The sequence below is a fragment of the Balaenoptera acutorostrata genome, chromosome 11 (genome assembly GCF_949987535.1).
Source record: "Balaenoptera acutorostrata chromosome 11, mBalAcu1.1, whole genome shotgun sequence".
In the NCBI taxonomy this organism is placed as follows: Eukaryota; Metazoa; Chordata; class Mammalia; order Artiodactyla; family Balaenopteridae; genus Balaenoptera; species Balaenoptera acutorostrata.
Genome location: NC_080074.1, coordinates 72537655 through 72557063, shown reverse-complemented (window position 1 = coordinate 72557063; position 19409 = coordinate 72537655). Strand labels below are relative to the sequence as shown.

At 39.2% G+C, this 19409-nt stretch overlaps 1 protein-coding gene across 3 annotated transcripts in view; it reads right to left on the bottom strand.

Annotated features, from left to right (window-relative positions):
* GXYLT1 (glucoside xylosyltransferase 1) overlaps positions 1 to 19192 on the bottom strand; it is a 59331-nt gene extending 40139 nt beyond the window's left edge. For 2 of the 3 annotated variants that reach the window (XM_057556965.1, XM_057556964.1), the window contains exons 1-2: positions 18849 to 19192; positions 5276 to 5368 (exon numbers count right to left, since the gene is read on the bottom strand). In XM_057556965.1, coding sequence (XP_057412948.1) covers positions 5276 to 5368; positions 18849 to 19069 — 314 coding nt within the window. In that variant the 5' untranslated portion in view covers positions 19070 to 19192. The remainder of the gene's footprint in view (positions 1 to 5275; positions 5369 to 18848) is intronic. The other variant, XM_057556966.1, reaches the window with a different exon arrangement.
* Between the last annotated feature and the right edge of the window lie 217 nt (positions 19193 to 19409).

Below are 19409 nucleotides of genomic sequence, written 5' to 3'. Positions count from 1 at the left end.
TAAATAACTTGAAAGTGCCAATTTTGTTATGTTGGTACTGGAGAATATCCCTGTTCTTAGGCAATACATGCTGAATATTTAGGCTGTCGCTCAAACAGTTCAGCCAAAAAGTGGCAAAATGTTACTAATAGGTAAATATCTAGTGAAAGGTATGTAGTGGCTCACTATGCTATTCTTATAACCTCTGTACATTTGAAAACTTATCGAAGTAAAAAGCTGAGAGGAGGAATCCAGAAAAAAAAGTTAACACAACGTTTTAGATGAAAATTCTAATACAAATACTGTAAACAGACTTATAAGCCTTAAGAATAGACTTATTTTAAGTAACATTTCTGCTATAAAGGAATAATAATTTTTCTTTTTTTAGACAGCATCAAAATTTAAACATTAAAAATTTTAAATCAAAATTAAAATTTTTTTAATCAAAATTTAGCATCAAAAGCTTCCAGTGTGTTCTTCTAGCCTATAATTCAATTAGTGTTTTCTCTATAAAAGAAAACAACATATAACAATATTTAGACTAGGAATTAGCATTATAATTAAGTACACAGACTCAAAGTAAACAGATTAAACTTCTGATAACAATCTCCCCAAACTAAAAAATAACTGCCACGAACTTATCTTTAAAAACTTGCAGTTGAACAAAATTGGAAAACTATATTCAGAAACACTAATGATAATTTCCTTAATGTGTAGCTCTTAAAAAAAGGTTTTTCCTGTTACTATAAAAAAAGAGTTGTGGTGAATTAACATACTAAGGTAAAACTACTTTAAAGGTTGTATATAAATCACTTCGGGGACAAAATACAATACGTAAAAAAAGCTCTGCAAGGTTTTATGCAAAGCATTAAAAAAACTCTAAAAATTCAACATTTTGTAAGTATTAATTTTTAAAATATAATTTAAAAGAGTCTGTAAAAATATACCTCTTAAAACTAGCATGGGACCACTCAAGATAACAGTTCAGGTAGCAAATACACAGACTATGAACTGAAAATCCATTCCCATCATAGAGAGAAAGATTAAATATTTTAAAAGCTCAAGTCACATAATAATATTAAAATTAAGAGATTACATAATGAAAATAAAACTACAATTAAAAAATGAAACAAATAAGGAAAATATTTGTAATCAATGGCAAAGGTAGAACATATTATTCTAAGAGTTCATAAAATAAGCATTAAAAGCTCAATAGGTAAATATCAATACAGAAAATACAAACAAAAATTTAAAAAGCCAAATAAATGCAGAAATATATTCAAGAAACAATCAATGAATATAAATCAATAATAAGCTATCATTTTACTCTAATAAGTGGTAAAATTATAACTCCCAATAATGAATGTTAAGGTTACAGTGACACCAGTACACTCAGACAATGCTGGTACAGGCTTATATCTGTATAATTTTTAGAACATAAGTGATATCCATTCTTTTTAATGAATATTTGAACTCCTTTCACCTGCTAGACACTGGGGATAAACAAGAAAGCCACAATCCTAACCTCACACAATTTACAGCTGTTGTGAAAAGACGCATTTTTAAAAGATTTAATCAGAAAGCATGGTAATTGCTGAAACAGAAAACAATCAAGGTTGCTGACTGGGCTCACTACACAAACATCTAACCTCGTCTGAAACTGCTGAGGAAAATTACTAGTCACTTACTGCTTGCCAAGCACCTTGCCAAATAATGGGGCTTAAATAATGAACACCACGTGGTGTCTGACTGCGAAGTCAACACTCCAGAAGTGGGTAATGGTTCACAACCACAACAGATGCAGCAGGTACAGTAACTAGGAGGACACAGAGAAGGGAGAAGCGGTGGGCACGGAAGGGAGGTCACAGTGGCGGGATAAGAAGTGATTCCATGGTAGTTAAGGGACAGAAAGGAAGAGGCCGGCAGGAGCAACAGCATGAAAGGAGACGGGCAGGAAAAGTCACTGCAGACTGACGGACGTGTGGGAAGTCCATCATGAGCCAAGACACGAAACCCAGATGAGGGGAGGTGTGAGGAGCCAGACCAAGTCAGCAAGGCGAAAATCACCACCGTGCAGCTGGAAACGCAGTCCGGGAGCTCAGAAAACAGCTCTGGAATGAAGATATCGGTTAAACAGGCGATCCTGCGCCTATCCAGGGAGCAGAGTCCTAAGGAGTTAGGACTAGAGAGGAGTCCAGAGGCAGCGGGAACGAAACCTGAGACGACAAGAGCCAGAGACGGACAGAGCCGAAGGGAAGCAAGAGGAAGTGGTAACAAGAAAGCACGTTAGGGCTCAAAGAACAATTCCGAGGTCAGAGGTGACTTCAGTGAGAGCGGGTTTTTAGTCAGGTGGCGGGCTGAGGTGTGAAGGTGTTCTTCTTTTGTTTTTTGTTTTTTAAGGAAGTAAAGCCAGTAGATACTCTTATAAATGTTTGCTGGTGACGAGAAAGAATAAACAAAGGATGCCTGAAGGAAAGGGGCTGGAAGCAAGCTGCGGTAGGGACTTTGTGTTTGGTTTGTTTCAGGGACAGAAGAGGCAGCGGAGGTGTGAGCGCTGTGACGCCACCACCGGGGAGCAGTCGGGGGCAGACGACTCATGCAGATACAAGTTACTAGAAGCACACGCACAGGAACGGCGAAAACACTTGCGGTGGGTGTTGAGGCGGTTTGGGCTTTTTTATGTTACTTTATGATCACTGTATAATAAATTAATTGGGAGGCAATAACCCCCCAGAGAAGTCTAATCAAAATACATAAAGAATTCAAACTGGAAACGCTGGGACAAGTCTGGGGAGAAGAAAGTGGTGCCAGTTAAGGGCCCACTGGTGCGAGGCGAAATGGGAGAGCTAATGGTAGCCGAGGGCATTGCAAAGAAGCTTCCCCAGGTGGGCAGAGTCAGGCAAAAATGAGGTGCTATTTAAATACCGAAATGGCGGGGGAGAATGACATGGCAGTGGGATGGCACTTTAGCTTGTCGGCACGTTGGAATAGTCTGAATAAGTAAGGGATCCCCAAGAGCAAAGTAAGAAACGAAGTGTTGGGCTGCAGCATGCAGGCCTGCAAGCCCTGTACTTGCCCAGCTTCAAGACCGAAGGAGGAGGCCAGAGTCAGGCCGGCAGAGACGTCAATGGCTTAACGGACAGGGGGAGCTTACATGTCGAAAGCAAGGTCCTGGAGCAGCACGCCACTGTGTGCAGATGACACGGCAGCAGTGTTTGCTGGGCGGCGGGGGGAAGGGGTAATCAGTTACAGGGAGAACTGACCTCAGGTTGGCTCACTGGTTACCAGGGAAACTAGCAGAGGGGCATGCGCCTCACCATCCCTTTGATAAGCTATCATGGAGGAGATGTTCTGATTTAAAGGTCAGAACAATCACTAGTTGGGGCAGGGGCAAGTATGTAGGAAGGTCAGTCATGTGAGTAGGGTGTAGGTGAGGCAGGGACTGGTCGAGCAGGGGATGTACAGAGAGCAAGAGAACAGCCATCTTGGGTGGCCTGATCATACACTAAGTTTAAGAGATTTTACGTAATGATATGATACATGTAACAAAATGGTTACGGATTTATACTATGGATGTAATATTACAGGCAGAGAGTATAACTTTTAAAATCTCAAATTTAGGAGAGTAAAAAAGCACAAGGGTTTACAATATCATGCATCTCTCCACATGTAATTCCTTCCAGGGAATACTTGGGAGCTTTGGGAAAATAGTGAGTTGGAGAGACTCAAAGAAAAGGAATACTAAGCAGAGGCTCCAGGATTCAGACTAGGTCAACTTCCCTGGGCCACTTCCGCAGTAGAGGAGGTAGGAAGATCATTACTCATGCCTTAACTTACGAAAGGGCCTGGGTTGTATAAATCGGAGTATACAGGGGCTTTCAACCTTACCCAGCTCCCAGAGTGAGTAGATTTATGTCAGGTCGGAGATAGCTAAGTGGTGCTTGTCATTACTCTATTCACTAGCAAACTCTTTAAAGGATGAAGAATATGGAGCTCCTATTCTCCAAAATTATGAACAAGCTGAATGGTAAGATTATCTTTAAAAAGTTAGCTTTTAAAAGTTTACATAATCTGACTCGACTGACCCATATTAGAATTTCAATCATCCAATCTTTTCCATAGCAATGAGATACAATTAAATATGTGATTTCAATGATTCCTTCCCAGTTGTTCATGGGATGTATAATGTATTGGGAATACAAGCATTTAAAAATACACACTACTGATATTTATTAAGAATGCAGTTCTTCCCACCTGGAATATGTCACCTCTTGTCCTTAAGCCTGGCTAATTCCCTGTTCATCGTGTAGTCACTCCCTTGAAAACGCCTTCCCTGATGCCTTAAGATGATCCCACCTCATCCCACCTGCTTCTCCCATCTTCATGGCTATAACCTGTCACCCTCTATTATAGTCTCAGGTTGACTAGTGTGAAGCCCCCCGTCAGAATGTCAGCTCCAGAAGGATGGGGCCATGTTAACCAGACTCAGTCTGATTCTTAGCACCTAGCACTGTGCCTGGCAAATGGAAGGAGTAGAATTAAAATTCAAACGAATCATGAATTTTATTCTTGGGAAGGGCACTTCAGGCTACGGCCTCACTCTCCCCTGCTACTATCTCAAGAGAGTCTGATATCCCACATTCCTACCAATACTTGTTTCCTTCGTTGAAGGTTAGAGCAGGAAGGGACCTGAGAGTCAGCCAATCCAATGCCTTCATTATCCAGAGACGTGAACAAAGGTGAACTAGTCAAAAACTTTAAAAAAGGGCCAATAAACAATGTCATATCATTTGCTCCTTCATTAAACGCTTATCTTTATCCTCCCATTCCCCAATATTCAACCCCTCTGCTCATAACCAATATAATCCTTCCCCAGTTGTCTCCATCTGCCTACAGAATGTTTTTTCAGTATACCAGCTTTAAGTTAGATAAATGCTATATGTCTGTAAATGTCAGTGGAAATCTACCTTTATTATCCGGTTACCACTTCATCACCTGTTACCTAAAATTTGATCATAAATTGTCCTAAGAACAATGGTTTATCTTAGTAACATCTTTAAAATTTTTTAGAGCATTTCATACACAGTATGCATTTAAAAATTAGTCATAACTACTTCAAAGTGGGAAAAAAGAATAGAAAACCCAATCAGAAAACATTATTTACTTGTATAATAATATTACAGGAAAAGAAACATTTTTATGACCATATGACCGCATTTTTATTACACTCAAAAATTTATTAGCTACTATCTAATCTTACCTACACTGATCTACCAATTAAATATTAAGTGCCTACCTAAAAGCCGCTTCCCAAAAGCAGTTCATTCCACAAACATCAGAGGGCAGCATCCAATAGGGATTCCAGTAACACAGAGAGAAATCTTTACACCTAACAGAGTAAGACAGAAATAGTCCTATGTGAGTATTTTGGCTTAAAACTAACAAGGAATTTACTCAATAACATAAAAACTTACTGTTCTATTTTACAGCAACAAAACTGCAAATCCAACTTGCTATGGTAACTTGAGGATTTCTGGAAAGTGATTTCTCCCTTACTTAGGGTACCACTACTTTAAATAGAACTTTAAAACCTTTTAGGCAAAAAATACCACAGACTGGAAACGTTTTTTAGTCATGAATGCTCTTAATATATTAAGATCTCCTCCTAAGATGACATAGAAAATATTGAAATACTTCTAAAACTTTCCTTCCTTCATGAACTACACATATTCCCCCTAGAATAAAATCCATTCTGCCAAACAAAACATTTGCTTATCCTGAAGCAAAATTTAAGCCACGAATGCTGGTAGAAAGGAAAGAGAGAATCTTTAAATGCTTTTAAATTAATCTCAATCCAAGCTTAAAACGCCAAGTATGGTGTTTTAAGTTGGAAATAAGAGACCAAGCTGATATTCACGGCTCAGTTTCATTACCTACACATCTCAGTTTCACTATATTTCACAAGCTAAAATGGGGGATCAAATGTGGTCTTTCTTCTTAGATTGCAGGTTGGAGCTAAAAAAAACCCCACAAATACACAACAACAACTGCTCACATTACAAAAAGTATGTTTTTCATTGTTATTCCTTTTCAAAACAAGTCTAGTTGGAAATTCAGTACAGTGGAGGCTTGGGTTTACTAAAGCAAGTATGAGGTCAGAGTGAGTCACTAAACAGGTCACCTCATGTCCCATCACCATGAATTCAATTATAAGTTACTGTTCTTACAGGGAAAGGTCTATGAAATTTCATGTTTGCAACATCTCTGATCACACCTCTCACAAATATCAACAGGCTAAGACAGGGGGTCTCAATCCAGGATGTACAATGAAATCACCAGAGAGCCCTACACCAGACCTGTTAAATCAGAAACCCTGAAGACAGGGTCAGGCACTGGCTGCTTTTAAAATCCTGCCTAAGTTATTCTGTATACTAATGCATGAAGAACTACAACGTCAGAATTTTTAAATCAATGGAAAACAGTGATATTATAATTTGTTTTTTCTTGAAATGGACACCGTTTTCAAGCACAGCATAAAAAGTTAACATATCTTCATTTAAATGGTTGATAAGTCAGAAAAAGAAAATGTGTGCAGACCAGTAAAATGTACAACCTGATGAGGAAATTTGTTTGTCCCCTTCCAGGCGTGGTCATGTAGTTTTTAAGTCTTGCACTTATTAGTAGAGACAGGCTGAGTGGAAGTGGCAACAACTAACACAGAGTTTTTTTCAGATTCAAGAGTTCTCACATCCATTTAAGCCTCACAACAAACCTGTTCAAATAGGTATCTCCATCTTTCAGATACAGACATCATCAAAGCTTTCTTTCAACAAATCCACAATTTATTTATAATCAACACCTAAAGTGCCCCTTTGTTCCAGGAAGGAAATAAGCTGGTTATTCCATCTCCTTCTGTCAAATCTTCCAACAGTAGAAAATGAAAAAAAAATTGAAGTCTCAAAGAAAATGACTAATTAAATTTTTTTGTAAAAATGACTGCTTGAAATTGTGTATTAATACCATTTTCTGCCTCAACTTGTATTACTCCCAGCCCTAGGCAATCACACATCTATTTTCTGTCTCCATAGATAAATGGAATCACATAATATGTGACCTTTTGAGTCAGACTTTTTTCACTTAGTGTATTTTCAAGGTTCACCCACTGTAGTATTTATCAGCACATTTCATTCCTTTTTATGGCCAAATAATATTCCCTTTTATGAATGGATGGATATACCACATTTTCTTTATTCATTCATGAGTTAAAGAACATTTGGGTTGTTAATACTTTTTAGCTATTATAAATAATGCTTTTATGAACATCCATGTAAAATTTTAATGTGAACGTGTTTTCAATTCTCTTGAGTATATATATATATATATACACACACACATACATATACACACACACGTGCGCGCGCGCACACACACCCCTACGAGAGGAATGGCTGGATCATGTAATCACTGTAAACTGATTAATGCAGATGAAATTACAGAGAAAAAAATGTCAAGTTTTAGGTAAGTTTCTTGACCATAACTCAATGTCAGAAAACACAGTTTACAGAAAGAATGTTTTCTTTCTGTCTTTCATTAATGGAACTATAAAACATATGCACTAGCGAGTATACATCCTCTTTACCATTAAAAAAAGAAAACAAAACCATAAAACACTGAGCTGCTGCTAGCAAGACGGGGCATAATTTATTCACGGTTTCTTATCTCCCAAATTTACACTTTTTCACTTATGAAAACTTGGTTTTAAAGATTAAGATAGAGGGTAGAAACTCATACTGAGTACTCATTACATACCAATAACTACCACTATAAGCAATAAATGAGGAAAAGCAACTAATGTGAGACAGATAGTACTTGAATTTTCAGGCCAGAAAAAAAAAAGTTTAAAAATATTGGAAAAGTAAAGTACTTATCCAAGTTCTGATTATTAGTTGCTTTTGCTTTTATTCCTTAAGACTATTTAAAATGGAACATTAGACATACAAAATTCAAAGAGGTAACTCTATTAAATAATTTTAATGGGGCAAAACTGTAGCTGAGCTAAATGAGTATGTCTTCAGTAAACAATGACATCCAGAATCAGTGAAGTCCATAAATGCAAAGCTGTTCCATTGTGGATCAAACTGAAATAAAACTTTACCATGACTCATCCCCCTGTTTCATATGGCTTAATGTTTCTAGCTCTAGGCGGATTGTCTACAAGCAAACTGATCAAGGGATAGCACAGGGATCTCCGTGGTAATAAAATAGTCTGTATCCTGACTGTGGGGGTGATGACACAAATTTTACTTATGTGATACAACAGCATAAAACTACACATACACACAACTACAGGTAAAACTGGTGATGTCTGAAGATGGTTTACGGGTTGTACAATGTCAATTTCTGGGGTTCTAATATTCCACTATGTTGATACACATATATTCCAGATACAGTGGTATTACACTAAGCTCATGTAAAATGTTACTACTGGGGCAAACTGAGTGAAGGATAAATGGGGTGTCTATAAAGCTTCCTGTGAACTTATATTTATTTCAAAAGTTTAAAAAAACAAATGAATCACAAACTAAATTCCCCCAAATTTCAGTACTTAAAAAAGGTTTTAAAAATTGAGACATCAGAAGCAAGAAAAACTACAATCCTGCAGCCTGTGGAACAAAAACCACATTCAGAGAAAGATAGACAAGATGAAAAGGTAGAGGGCTATGTACCAGATGAAGGAACAAGATAAAACCCCAGAAAAACAACTAAATGAAGTGGAGATAGGCAATCTTCCGGAAAAAGAATTCAGAATAATGATAGTGAAGATGATCCAGGACCTCGGAAAAACAATGGAAGCAAAGATCGAGAAGATGCAAGAAATGTTTAACAAAGACCTAGAAGAATTAAAGAACAAACAGAGATGAACAATACAATAACTGAAATGAAAATTACACTAGAAGGAATCAATAGCAGAATAACTGAGGCAGAAGAACGGATAAGTGACCTGGAAGACAGAATGGTGGAATTCACTGCTGTGGAACAGAATAAAGAAAAAAGAATGAAAAGAAATGAAGACAGCCTAAGAGACCTCTGGGACAACATTAAACACAACAACATTCGCATTATAGGGGTCCCAGAAGGAGAAGAGAGAGAAAAAGGACCAGAGAAAATATTTGAAGAGATTATAGTCGAAAACTTCCCTAACATGGGAAAGGAAATAGCCACCCAAGTCCAGGAAGCGCAGCGAGTCCCATACAGGATAAACCCAAGGAGTAACATGCCGAGACACATAGTAATCAAATTGGCAAAAATTAAAGACAAAGAAAAATTATTGAAAGCAGCAAGGGAAAAATGACAAATAACATACAAGGGAACTCCCATAAGGTTAACAGTTGATTTCTCAGCAGAAACTCTACAAGCCAGAAGGGAGTGGCATGATATACTTAAAGTGATGAAAGGGAAGAACCTACAACCAAGATTACTCTACCCGGCAGGGATCTCATTTAGATTTGATGGAGAAATCAAAAGCTTTACACACAAGCAAAAGCTAAGAGAATTCACCATCACCAAACCAGCTCTACAACAAATGCTAAAGGAACTTCTCTAAGTGGGAAACACAAGAGAAGAAAAGGACCTGCAAAAACAAACCCAAAACAATTAAAAAAATGGTCATAGGAACATACATATCAATAATTACCTTAAACGTGAATGGATTAAATGCTCCAACCAAAAGACACAGGCCCACTGAATGGATATAAAAACAAGACCCATATATATGCTGTCTACAAGAGACCCACTTCAGACCTAGGGACACATACAGACTGAAAGTGAGGGGATGGAAAAAGATATTCCATGCAAATGGAAATCAAAAGAAAGCTGGAGGGCTTCCCTGGTGGCACAGTGGTTGAGAGTCTGCCTGCCAATGCAGGGGACACAGCCTCAAGCCCTGGTCTGGGAAGATGCCACGTGCCGCGGAGCAGCTGGGCCCGTTCGCCACAACTGCTGAGCCTGCGCGTCTGGAGCCTGTGCTCTGCAACAAGGGAGGCCGCGACAGTGAGAGGCCCATGCACCGCGATGAGGAGTGGCCCCCGCTTGCCACAACTGGAGAAAGCCCTCGCACAGAAACAAGGACCCAGCGCAGCCATAAACAAATACTTAAAAAAAAAAAAAAAAGTAAAAGTCTATTAATTAAAAAAAAACAGGAAAAAAAAAAAGAAAGCTGGAGTAGCTATACTCATATCAGATAAAATAGACTTTAAAAATAAAGAATGTTACAAGAGACAAGGAAGGATACTACCTAATGATCAAGGGATCAATCCAAGAAGAAGATATAACAATTATAAATATATATGCACCCAACATAGGAGCACCTCAATACATAAGGCAACTGCTAACAGCTATAAAAGAGGAAATCGACAGTAACACAATAATAGTGGGGGACTTTAACACCTCACTTACACCAATGGACAGATCATCCAAAATGAAAATAAATAAAGAAACAGAAGCTTTAAATGACACAATAGACCAGATAGATTTAATTGATATTTATAGGACATTCCATCCAAAAACAGCAGATTACACTTTCTTCTCAAGTGCACACAGAACGTTCTCCAGGACAGATCACATCTTGGGTCACAAATCAAGCCTCAGTAAATTTAAGAAAATTGGAATCATATCAAGCATCTTTTCTAACCATAACGCTATGAGATTAGAAATGAATTACAGGGAAGAAAACATAAAAAACACAAACACATGGAAGCTAAACAATACGTTACTAAATAACCAAGAGATCACTGAAGAAATCAAACAGGAAATCAAAAAATACCTAGAGACAAATAACAATGAAAACACGACAATCCAAAACCTATGGGATGCAGCAAAAGCAGTTCTAAGAGGGAAGTTTATAGCTATACAAGCCTACCTCAAGAAACAAGAAAAATCTCAAATAAACAATCTAAACTTACACCTAAAAGAAATAGAGAAAGAAGAACAAACAAAACACAAAGTTAGTAGAAGGAAAGAAATCATAAAGATCAGAGCAGAAATAAATGAAATAGAAACAAAGAAAACAACAGCAAACCTCAATAAAACTAAAAGCTGGTTCTTTGAGAAGATAAACAAAATTGATAAACCATTAGCCAGACTCATCAAGAAAAAGAGGGAGAGGACTCAAATCAATAAAATTAGAAATGAAAAAGGAGAAGTTACAACAGACATCGCAGAAATACAAAGCATCCTAAGAGACTACTACAAGCAAATCTATGCCAATAAAATGGACAACCTGGAAGAAATGGACAAATTCTTAGAAAGGTATAACCTTCCAAGACTGAACCAAGAAGAAATAGAAAATATGAACAGACCAATCACAAGTAATGAAATTGAAACTGTGATTAAAAATATTCCAACAAACAGAAGTCCAGGACCAGGTGGCTTCACAGGTGAATTCTATCAAACATTTGGAGAACAGCTAACATCCATTCTTCTCAAACTCTTGCAAAAAACTGCAGAGGAAGGAACACTCCCAAACTCATTCTGTGAGGCCACCATCACCCTGATACCAAAACCAGACAAAGATACTACAAAAAAAGAAAATTACAGACCAATATCACTCATGAATATAGATGCAAAAATCCTCAACAAGATACTAGCAAACAGAATCCAACAACACATTAAAAGGATCATACACCATGATCACGTGGGATTTATCCCAGGGATGCAAGGATTCTTCAATATATGCAACTCAATCAATGTGATACACCATATTAACAAATTGAAGAATAAAAACCATATGATCATCTCAATAGATGCAGAAAAAGCTTTTGACAAAATTCAATACCCATTTATGATAAAAACTCTCCAGAAAGTGGGCATAGAGGGAACCTACCTCAACATAATAAAGGCCACATACGACAAACCCACAGCAAACATCATTCTCAATGGTGAAAAACTGAAACCATTTCCTCTAAGATCAGGAACGAGACAAGGATGTCCACTCTCACCACTATTATTCAACACAGCTTTGGAAGTCCTAGCCACGGCAATCAGAGAAGAAAAAGAAATAAAAGGAATCCAAATTGGAAAAGAAGAAGTAAAACTGTCACTGTTTGCGGATGACATGATACTATACATAGAGAATCCTAAAGATGCCACCAGAAAACTACTAGAGCTAATCAATGAATTTGGTAAAGTTGCAGGATACAAAATCATTGCACAGAAATCTCTTGCATCCCTATATACTAATGATGAAAAATCTGAAAAAGAAATTAAGGAAACACTCCCATTTAGCATTGCAACACAAAGATTAAAATACCTAGGAATAAACCTACCTAGGGAGACAAAAGACCTGTATGCAGAAAACTATACGATGCTGATGAAGGAAATTAAAGATGATACAAACAGATGGAGAGATATACCATGTTCTTGGATTGGAAGAATCAATATTGTGAAAATGACTGTACTACCCAAAGCAATCTACAGATTCAATGCAATCCCTATCAAATTACCAATGGCATTTTTTATGGAACTAGAACAAAAAAAATCTTAAAATTTGTATGGAGACACAAAAGACCCCGAATAGCCAAAGCAGTCTTGAGGGAAAAAAATGGAGCTGGAGGAATCAGACTCCCTGGCTTCAGACTATACTACAAAGCTACAGTAATCAAGACAGCATGGTACTGGCACAAAAACAGAAACATAAATCAATGGAACAAGATAGAAAGCCCAGAGATAAACCCACGCACCTATGGTCAACTAATCTATGACAAAGAAGGCAAGGATATACAATGGAGAAAAGACAGTCTCTTCAATAAGTGGTGCTGGGAAAACCGGACAGCTACATGTAAAAGAATGAAATGAGAACACTCCCTAACACCATACACAAAAAGAAACTCAAAATGGATTACAGACCTAAATGTAAGACCAGACACTATAAAACTCTTAGAGGGAAACATAGGAAGAACACTCTATGACATAAATCACAGCAAGATCCTTTTTGACCCAGCTCCTAGAGAAATGGAAATAAAACCAAAAATAAACAAATGGGACCTAATGAAACTTAAAATCTTTTGCACAGCAAAGGAAACCATAAACAAGACGAAAAGACAACCCTCAGAGTGGGAGAAAATATTTGCAAATGAAGCAACTGACAAAGGATTAATCTCCAAGATTTACAAGCAGCTCATGCAGCTCAATATTAAAGAAACAAACAACCGAATCCAAAAATGGGCAGAAGACCTAAATAGACATTTCTCCAAAGAAGACATACAGATGGCCAAGAAGCACATGAAAAGATGCTCAACATCACTAATTATTAGAGAAATGCAAATCAAAACTACAATGAGGTACCACCTCACACCAGTTAGAATGGGCATCATCAGAAAATCTACAAACAACAAATGCTGGAGAGGGTGTGGAGAAAAGGGAACCCTCTTGCACTGTTGGTGGGAATGTAAACTGATACAGCCACTATGGAGAACAGTGTGGAGGTTCCTTAAAAAACTAAAAATAGAATTACCATAAGATCCAACAATCCCACTACTGGGCATATACCCAGAGAAAACCATAATTCAAAAAGACACATGCACCCCAATGTTCATTGCAGCACTATTTACAATAGCCAGGTCATGGAAGCAACCTAAATGCCCATCGACAGATGAATGGATAAAGAAGATGTGGTACATATATACAATGGACTATTACTCAGCCATAAAAAGGAACGAAATTGGGTCATTTGTTGAGACAAATGGATGGATCTAGAAACTGTCATATAGAGTGAAGTCAGAAAGAGAAAAACAAATATCGTATATTAACGCATGTATGTGGAACCTAGAAAAATGGTACAGATGAATCAGTCTGCAGGGAAGAAGTTGAGACACAGCTGTAGAGAACAAACGTATGGACACCAAGGGGAGAAAGCCGTGGGGGGGGTGGGGATGGTGGTGTGCTGAATTGGGCAATTGGGACTGACATGTATACACTGATGTGTATAAAACTGATGACTAATAAGAACCTATTGTATAAAAAAGTAAATAAAATAAAATTCAAAACTTAAAAAAAAAATTGAGACATCATGCTCTGGATTAAACAGAGCATTTAACAGTAACACTCTCCACAATAACAGTCCTCAAACTTAAAGTTTACTTAAGTGCAATAGCAGAAGGTCTTTCATACTTTTAAATCAAACTGGAAAAGGTTTTTTTCACTTCTAAATGTCCATGATAGCCATGAGGCTTTAGTGAAAACCATGTGCATCGTGGAGAGAGTGATAAGTCTAGGCATATCCAGCATAAGAATGTGGAAGTCTGAATGCACCTTAAAGGCACAGATACTTGCACTGTGACTGCAAGAGAAATAAAGGTGCTCACAGCCATGTTAAAGGAGACCATTCCCATGGTTCTGACCACCACTATTTAAAGATCAGTGCCTGCACAACTCATTTTCAACTAAAAATTGTCTTCAGACATCTAAGTCAGGTCTTATTTTTCATAAATATCTAGTTTCATGAATATTCAAGAAGTGCGAAAAGAAATGCTTATATACAAATGGCAATGAACAATTATCTAACCATTTCAAAAATAAGTTAGCATCACACTGTACAACCTAAACTCTCTCTCTCAAAAAAAACAAAAACTGAATTAAAGGTTTAAATGAAAAAAAAAAAAAACGGAAAAAAACCCACTGGTAGAACGTTTTTCTATGCATGACAAAAATAAAAATGATAAAGGAAAAAACTGTCAATCTGAACACATAAAAATTTTAAACTTCACATGGCATGCACTCTGAAAAAAATTTAAGTCAACATGTTGGGGGGAAGTATTTCCAACAGGTATGACACATAGATAATAATCTTAATGTTTTAAAATAGGATTTCTAAGTCAAAAGTACACATTATTTTCTCATTAACCTAATCACTTTCCCGTTCAAAAGCACAGAACAATATTAATTAATTAATTTACTAGTCAGGTTTGTGCTAAGCACTTTACAGCTATGTGAAGTACGATCTTCAGTGAACTGAAATACAAGGTGAAAAGTACTGGTTTTTATCTAAGATGTCTCTGCATCAACAAAGCAGAGATTAAGGTGGCTTTAGTAAATAATTCAGCCTTCTTCACTGTTCACTGCCTAACTCCTCTCTTCTTCAAAAATAACTGCAGGGAAGAGGGAAAAAATTTGTCCCCCAAAAAACAATAGCGCAAAAATAGTGGTCAAATCATTCTCAGTTAAATCAATGGTTCTCAATCTTTGGCTTTATAATAACAACCTGGATCACATATCTAAAATATAGATTCCCAAGCCCCACTCCCAGGGACTCTGGTTTTAGCAGGTCTGGACTGGGGCCTGAGGACATTTTTCCCAGAGGTCAGAAACTGAAAAAAAAAAAAAAAAAAAAATCATTTAAAATTTAAATGATCAAAACCATCACTGAATTAGCTATAATTTTATTGTGCCAGGCACCATACCAAGTAATCTACACAAGCTATTTTTTTCAATTCCCACAAATAACCCAATTATCACAGATACTCTTACCTCTGTGTAACTGATGAGGAAATGTGTTCAAGGTTAACACAGCCAGTCAGTGGCAAAGCTGAAGTCTGTTTCCAAAGCCCTGACTCTTCCCACTCTACATTTTCAGTATATCTTACTAGTTAGTGTTCCTGGGACCCAGCAGAAACCATAACTTGATGGCCTGACCAGATCTGAAAAGGAAAGTAAGGTGACTACCTCCCAGTTAACAGTCATTCACACTAAGGGTATGACGGGTCCAGAAATGGTATCACTGAAATGCCTAGTAGTTTCTTGATTCCCTACTACCGATATGCTGTACAGCCTCAATGGGATGAAATCTTGATAATCGCTGTCATCAGTGAAATGTGAAAATTTAATCACCCAGAGTATCTAAAGCCACAGAATGGTTTAACTCCTTCTGAAGTACTGACATCTGGTCAGTGCTTTAGATAAGTGCTTTAGATTGAATACCTTAAATACAGTCTGTCCACACTGAGCACCTTCAGAGAGTCCCTCTGTGTGGAAGAGCCACTACCTCCCACCCCCACCCCCCGAGCATCCCTCTCCACTGAGGCAGCACTCCTCTCCAGCGCCGGTCATGGGATTCTGTCTGCAGTATGGATGTGCAAGGGACACAGCCCAGAGAACCAGAGGCCCCCATCCCAGGCAACATTGCCTGGTCCAAGGATGGGTGTGTGATGCAAGTCCAATGAGAGCCTTTTTCTAGAATTTTCTACTTGAGATTAGAGATGAAACACTACAAGAAGTTGAAAGACCCCAGAAACAAAGGCAGAAGAGAAAGAGTCCCCAGTCCTTGAGGTCCCTGGAACTGCCTGGGGAATTCTTCCTTCAATCCTGTTCCTTCCAGCAACCCATATAAGCCTATAAATATCTGTTTTGCTGAAGTCAGTTTTAATGGACTTTGGTGACTGACAACTAAGAATTCTGATTACTATAAATTAATTAAGGTAAATACAAACTACATTTTACAGGTAAGAAAAGTGAAGCAGAGAGGTGGTCAAGTTTTCACAGGAAACAGGGCCAGAATGAGACCACAGGTTTGTCTGACACTAAGATCTACCCATTTTCTAAATACCAAAATAATGGATTCAAACAAAATGAACTCATTAATAATAAATTTCACTGAAAAATTGTTTCCATCATTTTCTAGTTTTTACTTTGAGAACGTGCAAGGACATTTCCAAGTATTTTGTCGTGGAATTCTGTGCAATGAATATTTTCTATATGGTTTGACCACTGGAACCTATTGGTTATAACCATAATCCCATGTTTCAAATGAGAGAGAGAAATAATAGTTTTAATCTTTGAGGTAAGACTGCTTTTAAAAAAGTAAGAATGCAATGATAATCAAGTCCTACCAAAAAAAGGAAGATGTTGCTTGCCTCATAGCCCCATTTTACACTGATGTAACACTATCTAGACTAGGTTCTTATCACAGCAGCCTTATAGAAAGAAAGAGCACTTGCAGAGCAAAGGATACATAGTTTCTAATGCTGGTACTGATGCCCTCTGCACCTCTGCCAAACTATTTATACATAGGAAAAGATGTTAATACCTACTCCATATCCCATGGTAGCCAAAAAAGTTGACTGAACTCTATGAGAAATCTAAAAAAGATGTTATAATTGATAACATTTAAAATGAAGAGTCCTGATGTCTTAGGAATTCTTCTGACCTTAATCAAATCATAGGCTACAAACAATCCAGCTTTTCCGGGTTGCTTCTCTGCCCACACTTCTTTACAAAGAATGATACACCTTCAGTTTTAACTCAAATGTGTGCCTCATTTAAAATGAGGAGTTATGTTGCCCAGAGGACCTGTAATAGACAGCTTTTTAGCTGACTCAATTCTGACACATCAAACTTCAGATTTCAGTAATGGCTCTATAAAATATTCATTAAAGCTGAAGCACTTATTTTATGAATTTCAAATAATGTAATTTTGTTAAAATTAGCTAGCCAAGCAGATACAATTTATAAAAATTTGTCACAAAATATTAAGTATCTCAGACAAAAGGCACTAAAAATGAATGTTACTCTATCAGATTGAAATGCTAATATCATAGTCCACTTTCATTCAATGTTTTGATAAAACTGTTGCTTCCTGACAATTCTACCCAATGCAAAAACAGTTTCTTCCCCATAACTTTAAATGCTTCACTGGAACATAACAGACCACCATTAGCTTTTCATGAGCTCATCCAGGTCTTCAGTCACGGCCTCTCCCAGAACAGATAATAGCGTTGACAAACCTGACTCTGGAAAGTAGTTCTGCTTTTATGAACAGAGTCCTGACTGTAATCAAATCACAGGATGAAAACAGGACAATCCAGCTTTTCCATGCTGCTCCTCTGCCCAAACGTCCCCTTTCATTTTGGGAATGGCCATCAACTCTCAGAAGAACGTTAACAGCCTACAGCTGACCTGCGCTCCCTCCTCCTACCAACCCGTAGGAAGTTTTTCATATCAAAGCAGCCTTTGCCTCTTACTAAGGGAGCACACGGAGTAAGAGAGGTGCCCACAAACAGAGGAGCCTCTTTTTCAAGGAAGTGGAAACGCTCAGATTTTGTTAAGCATTCGTAATGCGTTGCTTTTTCCATTTAAATCTCATGTTGATTCCAACTCTGACAGTGATCTGTGTAAATCCACTTAAGTCATTATGCTTTTTAAATTCCGATTTTTAAAGAGAAACACCTCTATCCCAACTCACAAAAGACGTGAGCATGTTAAGTATCGCTTATTTTTCTTAACTTGCTGTAAGTTTCACAACAGACCGATCGTTTCCTAAAGAAGAATTCACAATCCGCAGAAATGCTCTATCCAAATTTAACTAACCGGCAAATAATGAAAATTTTAAGCGTTAACAGGAAATTTAGATGTCCCATTCAGGAGGTGGCAAAAAACTGAACTAGGGCGCCAGCCCGATGTTTAAATATCTCAACTTGAACGCCATGGAAACAAGAGGGAATTCCCACTAGCCAGACAGCAAGAAGGCTTTGGTAGGACCCTCTTATTTTCAATTCTAAGAAAAAAGGAAAAAGAAAATGCAACTGTCAACTAAGAGCTGAAAATTAATTTCTAACTGCTCTGAATAGTGCCTAAGGAATGGGTCAGAAGACAAACACAAAAAGCGTGGGGTGTTCTCGGGCTGGAGCAGCGCTGGGCTCACCCCCAGGGTGAGGAAAAGGAGGGAAACGAGCAAAGGGGATCAGAGTCTGCGGCAAAGAAGCGGCAGACGCGGGCCTGGTGGCGGGAGGCGCGGGGCTGACCCGCAGGCAGCCCGGGCCGGGCGGAGCCCCGCGCCCCCGCGCCCCCCGCCCCGGCCCCCGACAGGGAACGGCCCGTACCTGTCAGACCGGCCGGGATGCGCCGCGGGGCCCGCGCTGCCCGCCCCTCTCCCGGCGCCGCGTCCGCCGCCCGCGAGCCAGGAAGCCGCTGCGGCCTGCGGCTTCCCGCCACCGCCGCCCGCTCCTTCCTCCAGGGACACGGCGAGCTGGCTGAAGGCGTAGAGGAGCGAGCAGAAGCCACAGGCCAGGCACAGCACCACGACGCGCAGGTAGCGCCGCATCGCGCCGTCCCCGCGCCGCCGCTGCCGTCGCCGCCGCGCCCGCCCGGGCGAACTGGAGCGGAGGGAGTGAGCGACACCACGCAGCCGCCGGCGCAACAAGTTCCTCCTCCGCCACGGCCTCGCGCCCGCCCCCCTTCCTCCCTGCCTCCCTTCGCTCTCCGCCCACCACCTTCGAGAGCGCGCGGACACCCCGCCCCGGAGCCCCGGCCCCGCCTCCGCCGCGGGCCTCTCCCCAGAGGGTGGGCTGCCGGACGCGCCGGCGCACTGAGCGCGAGGGGGGGCAGGGCGCGCTGGGTGGGTTGGGACCCGCGGGATGCGGCTCGCATAGGGTCTTGGTCTA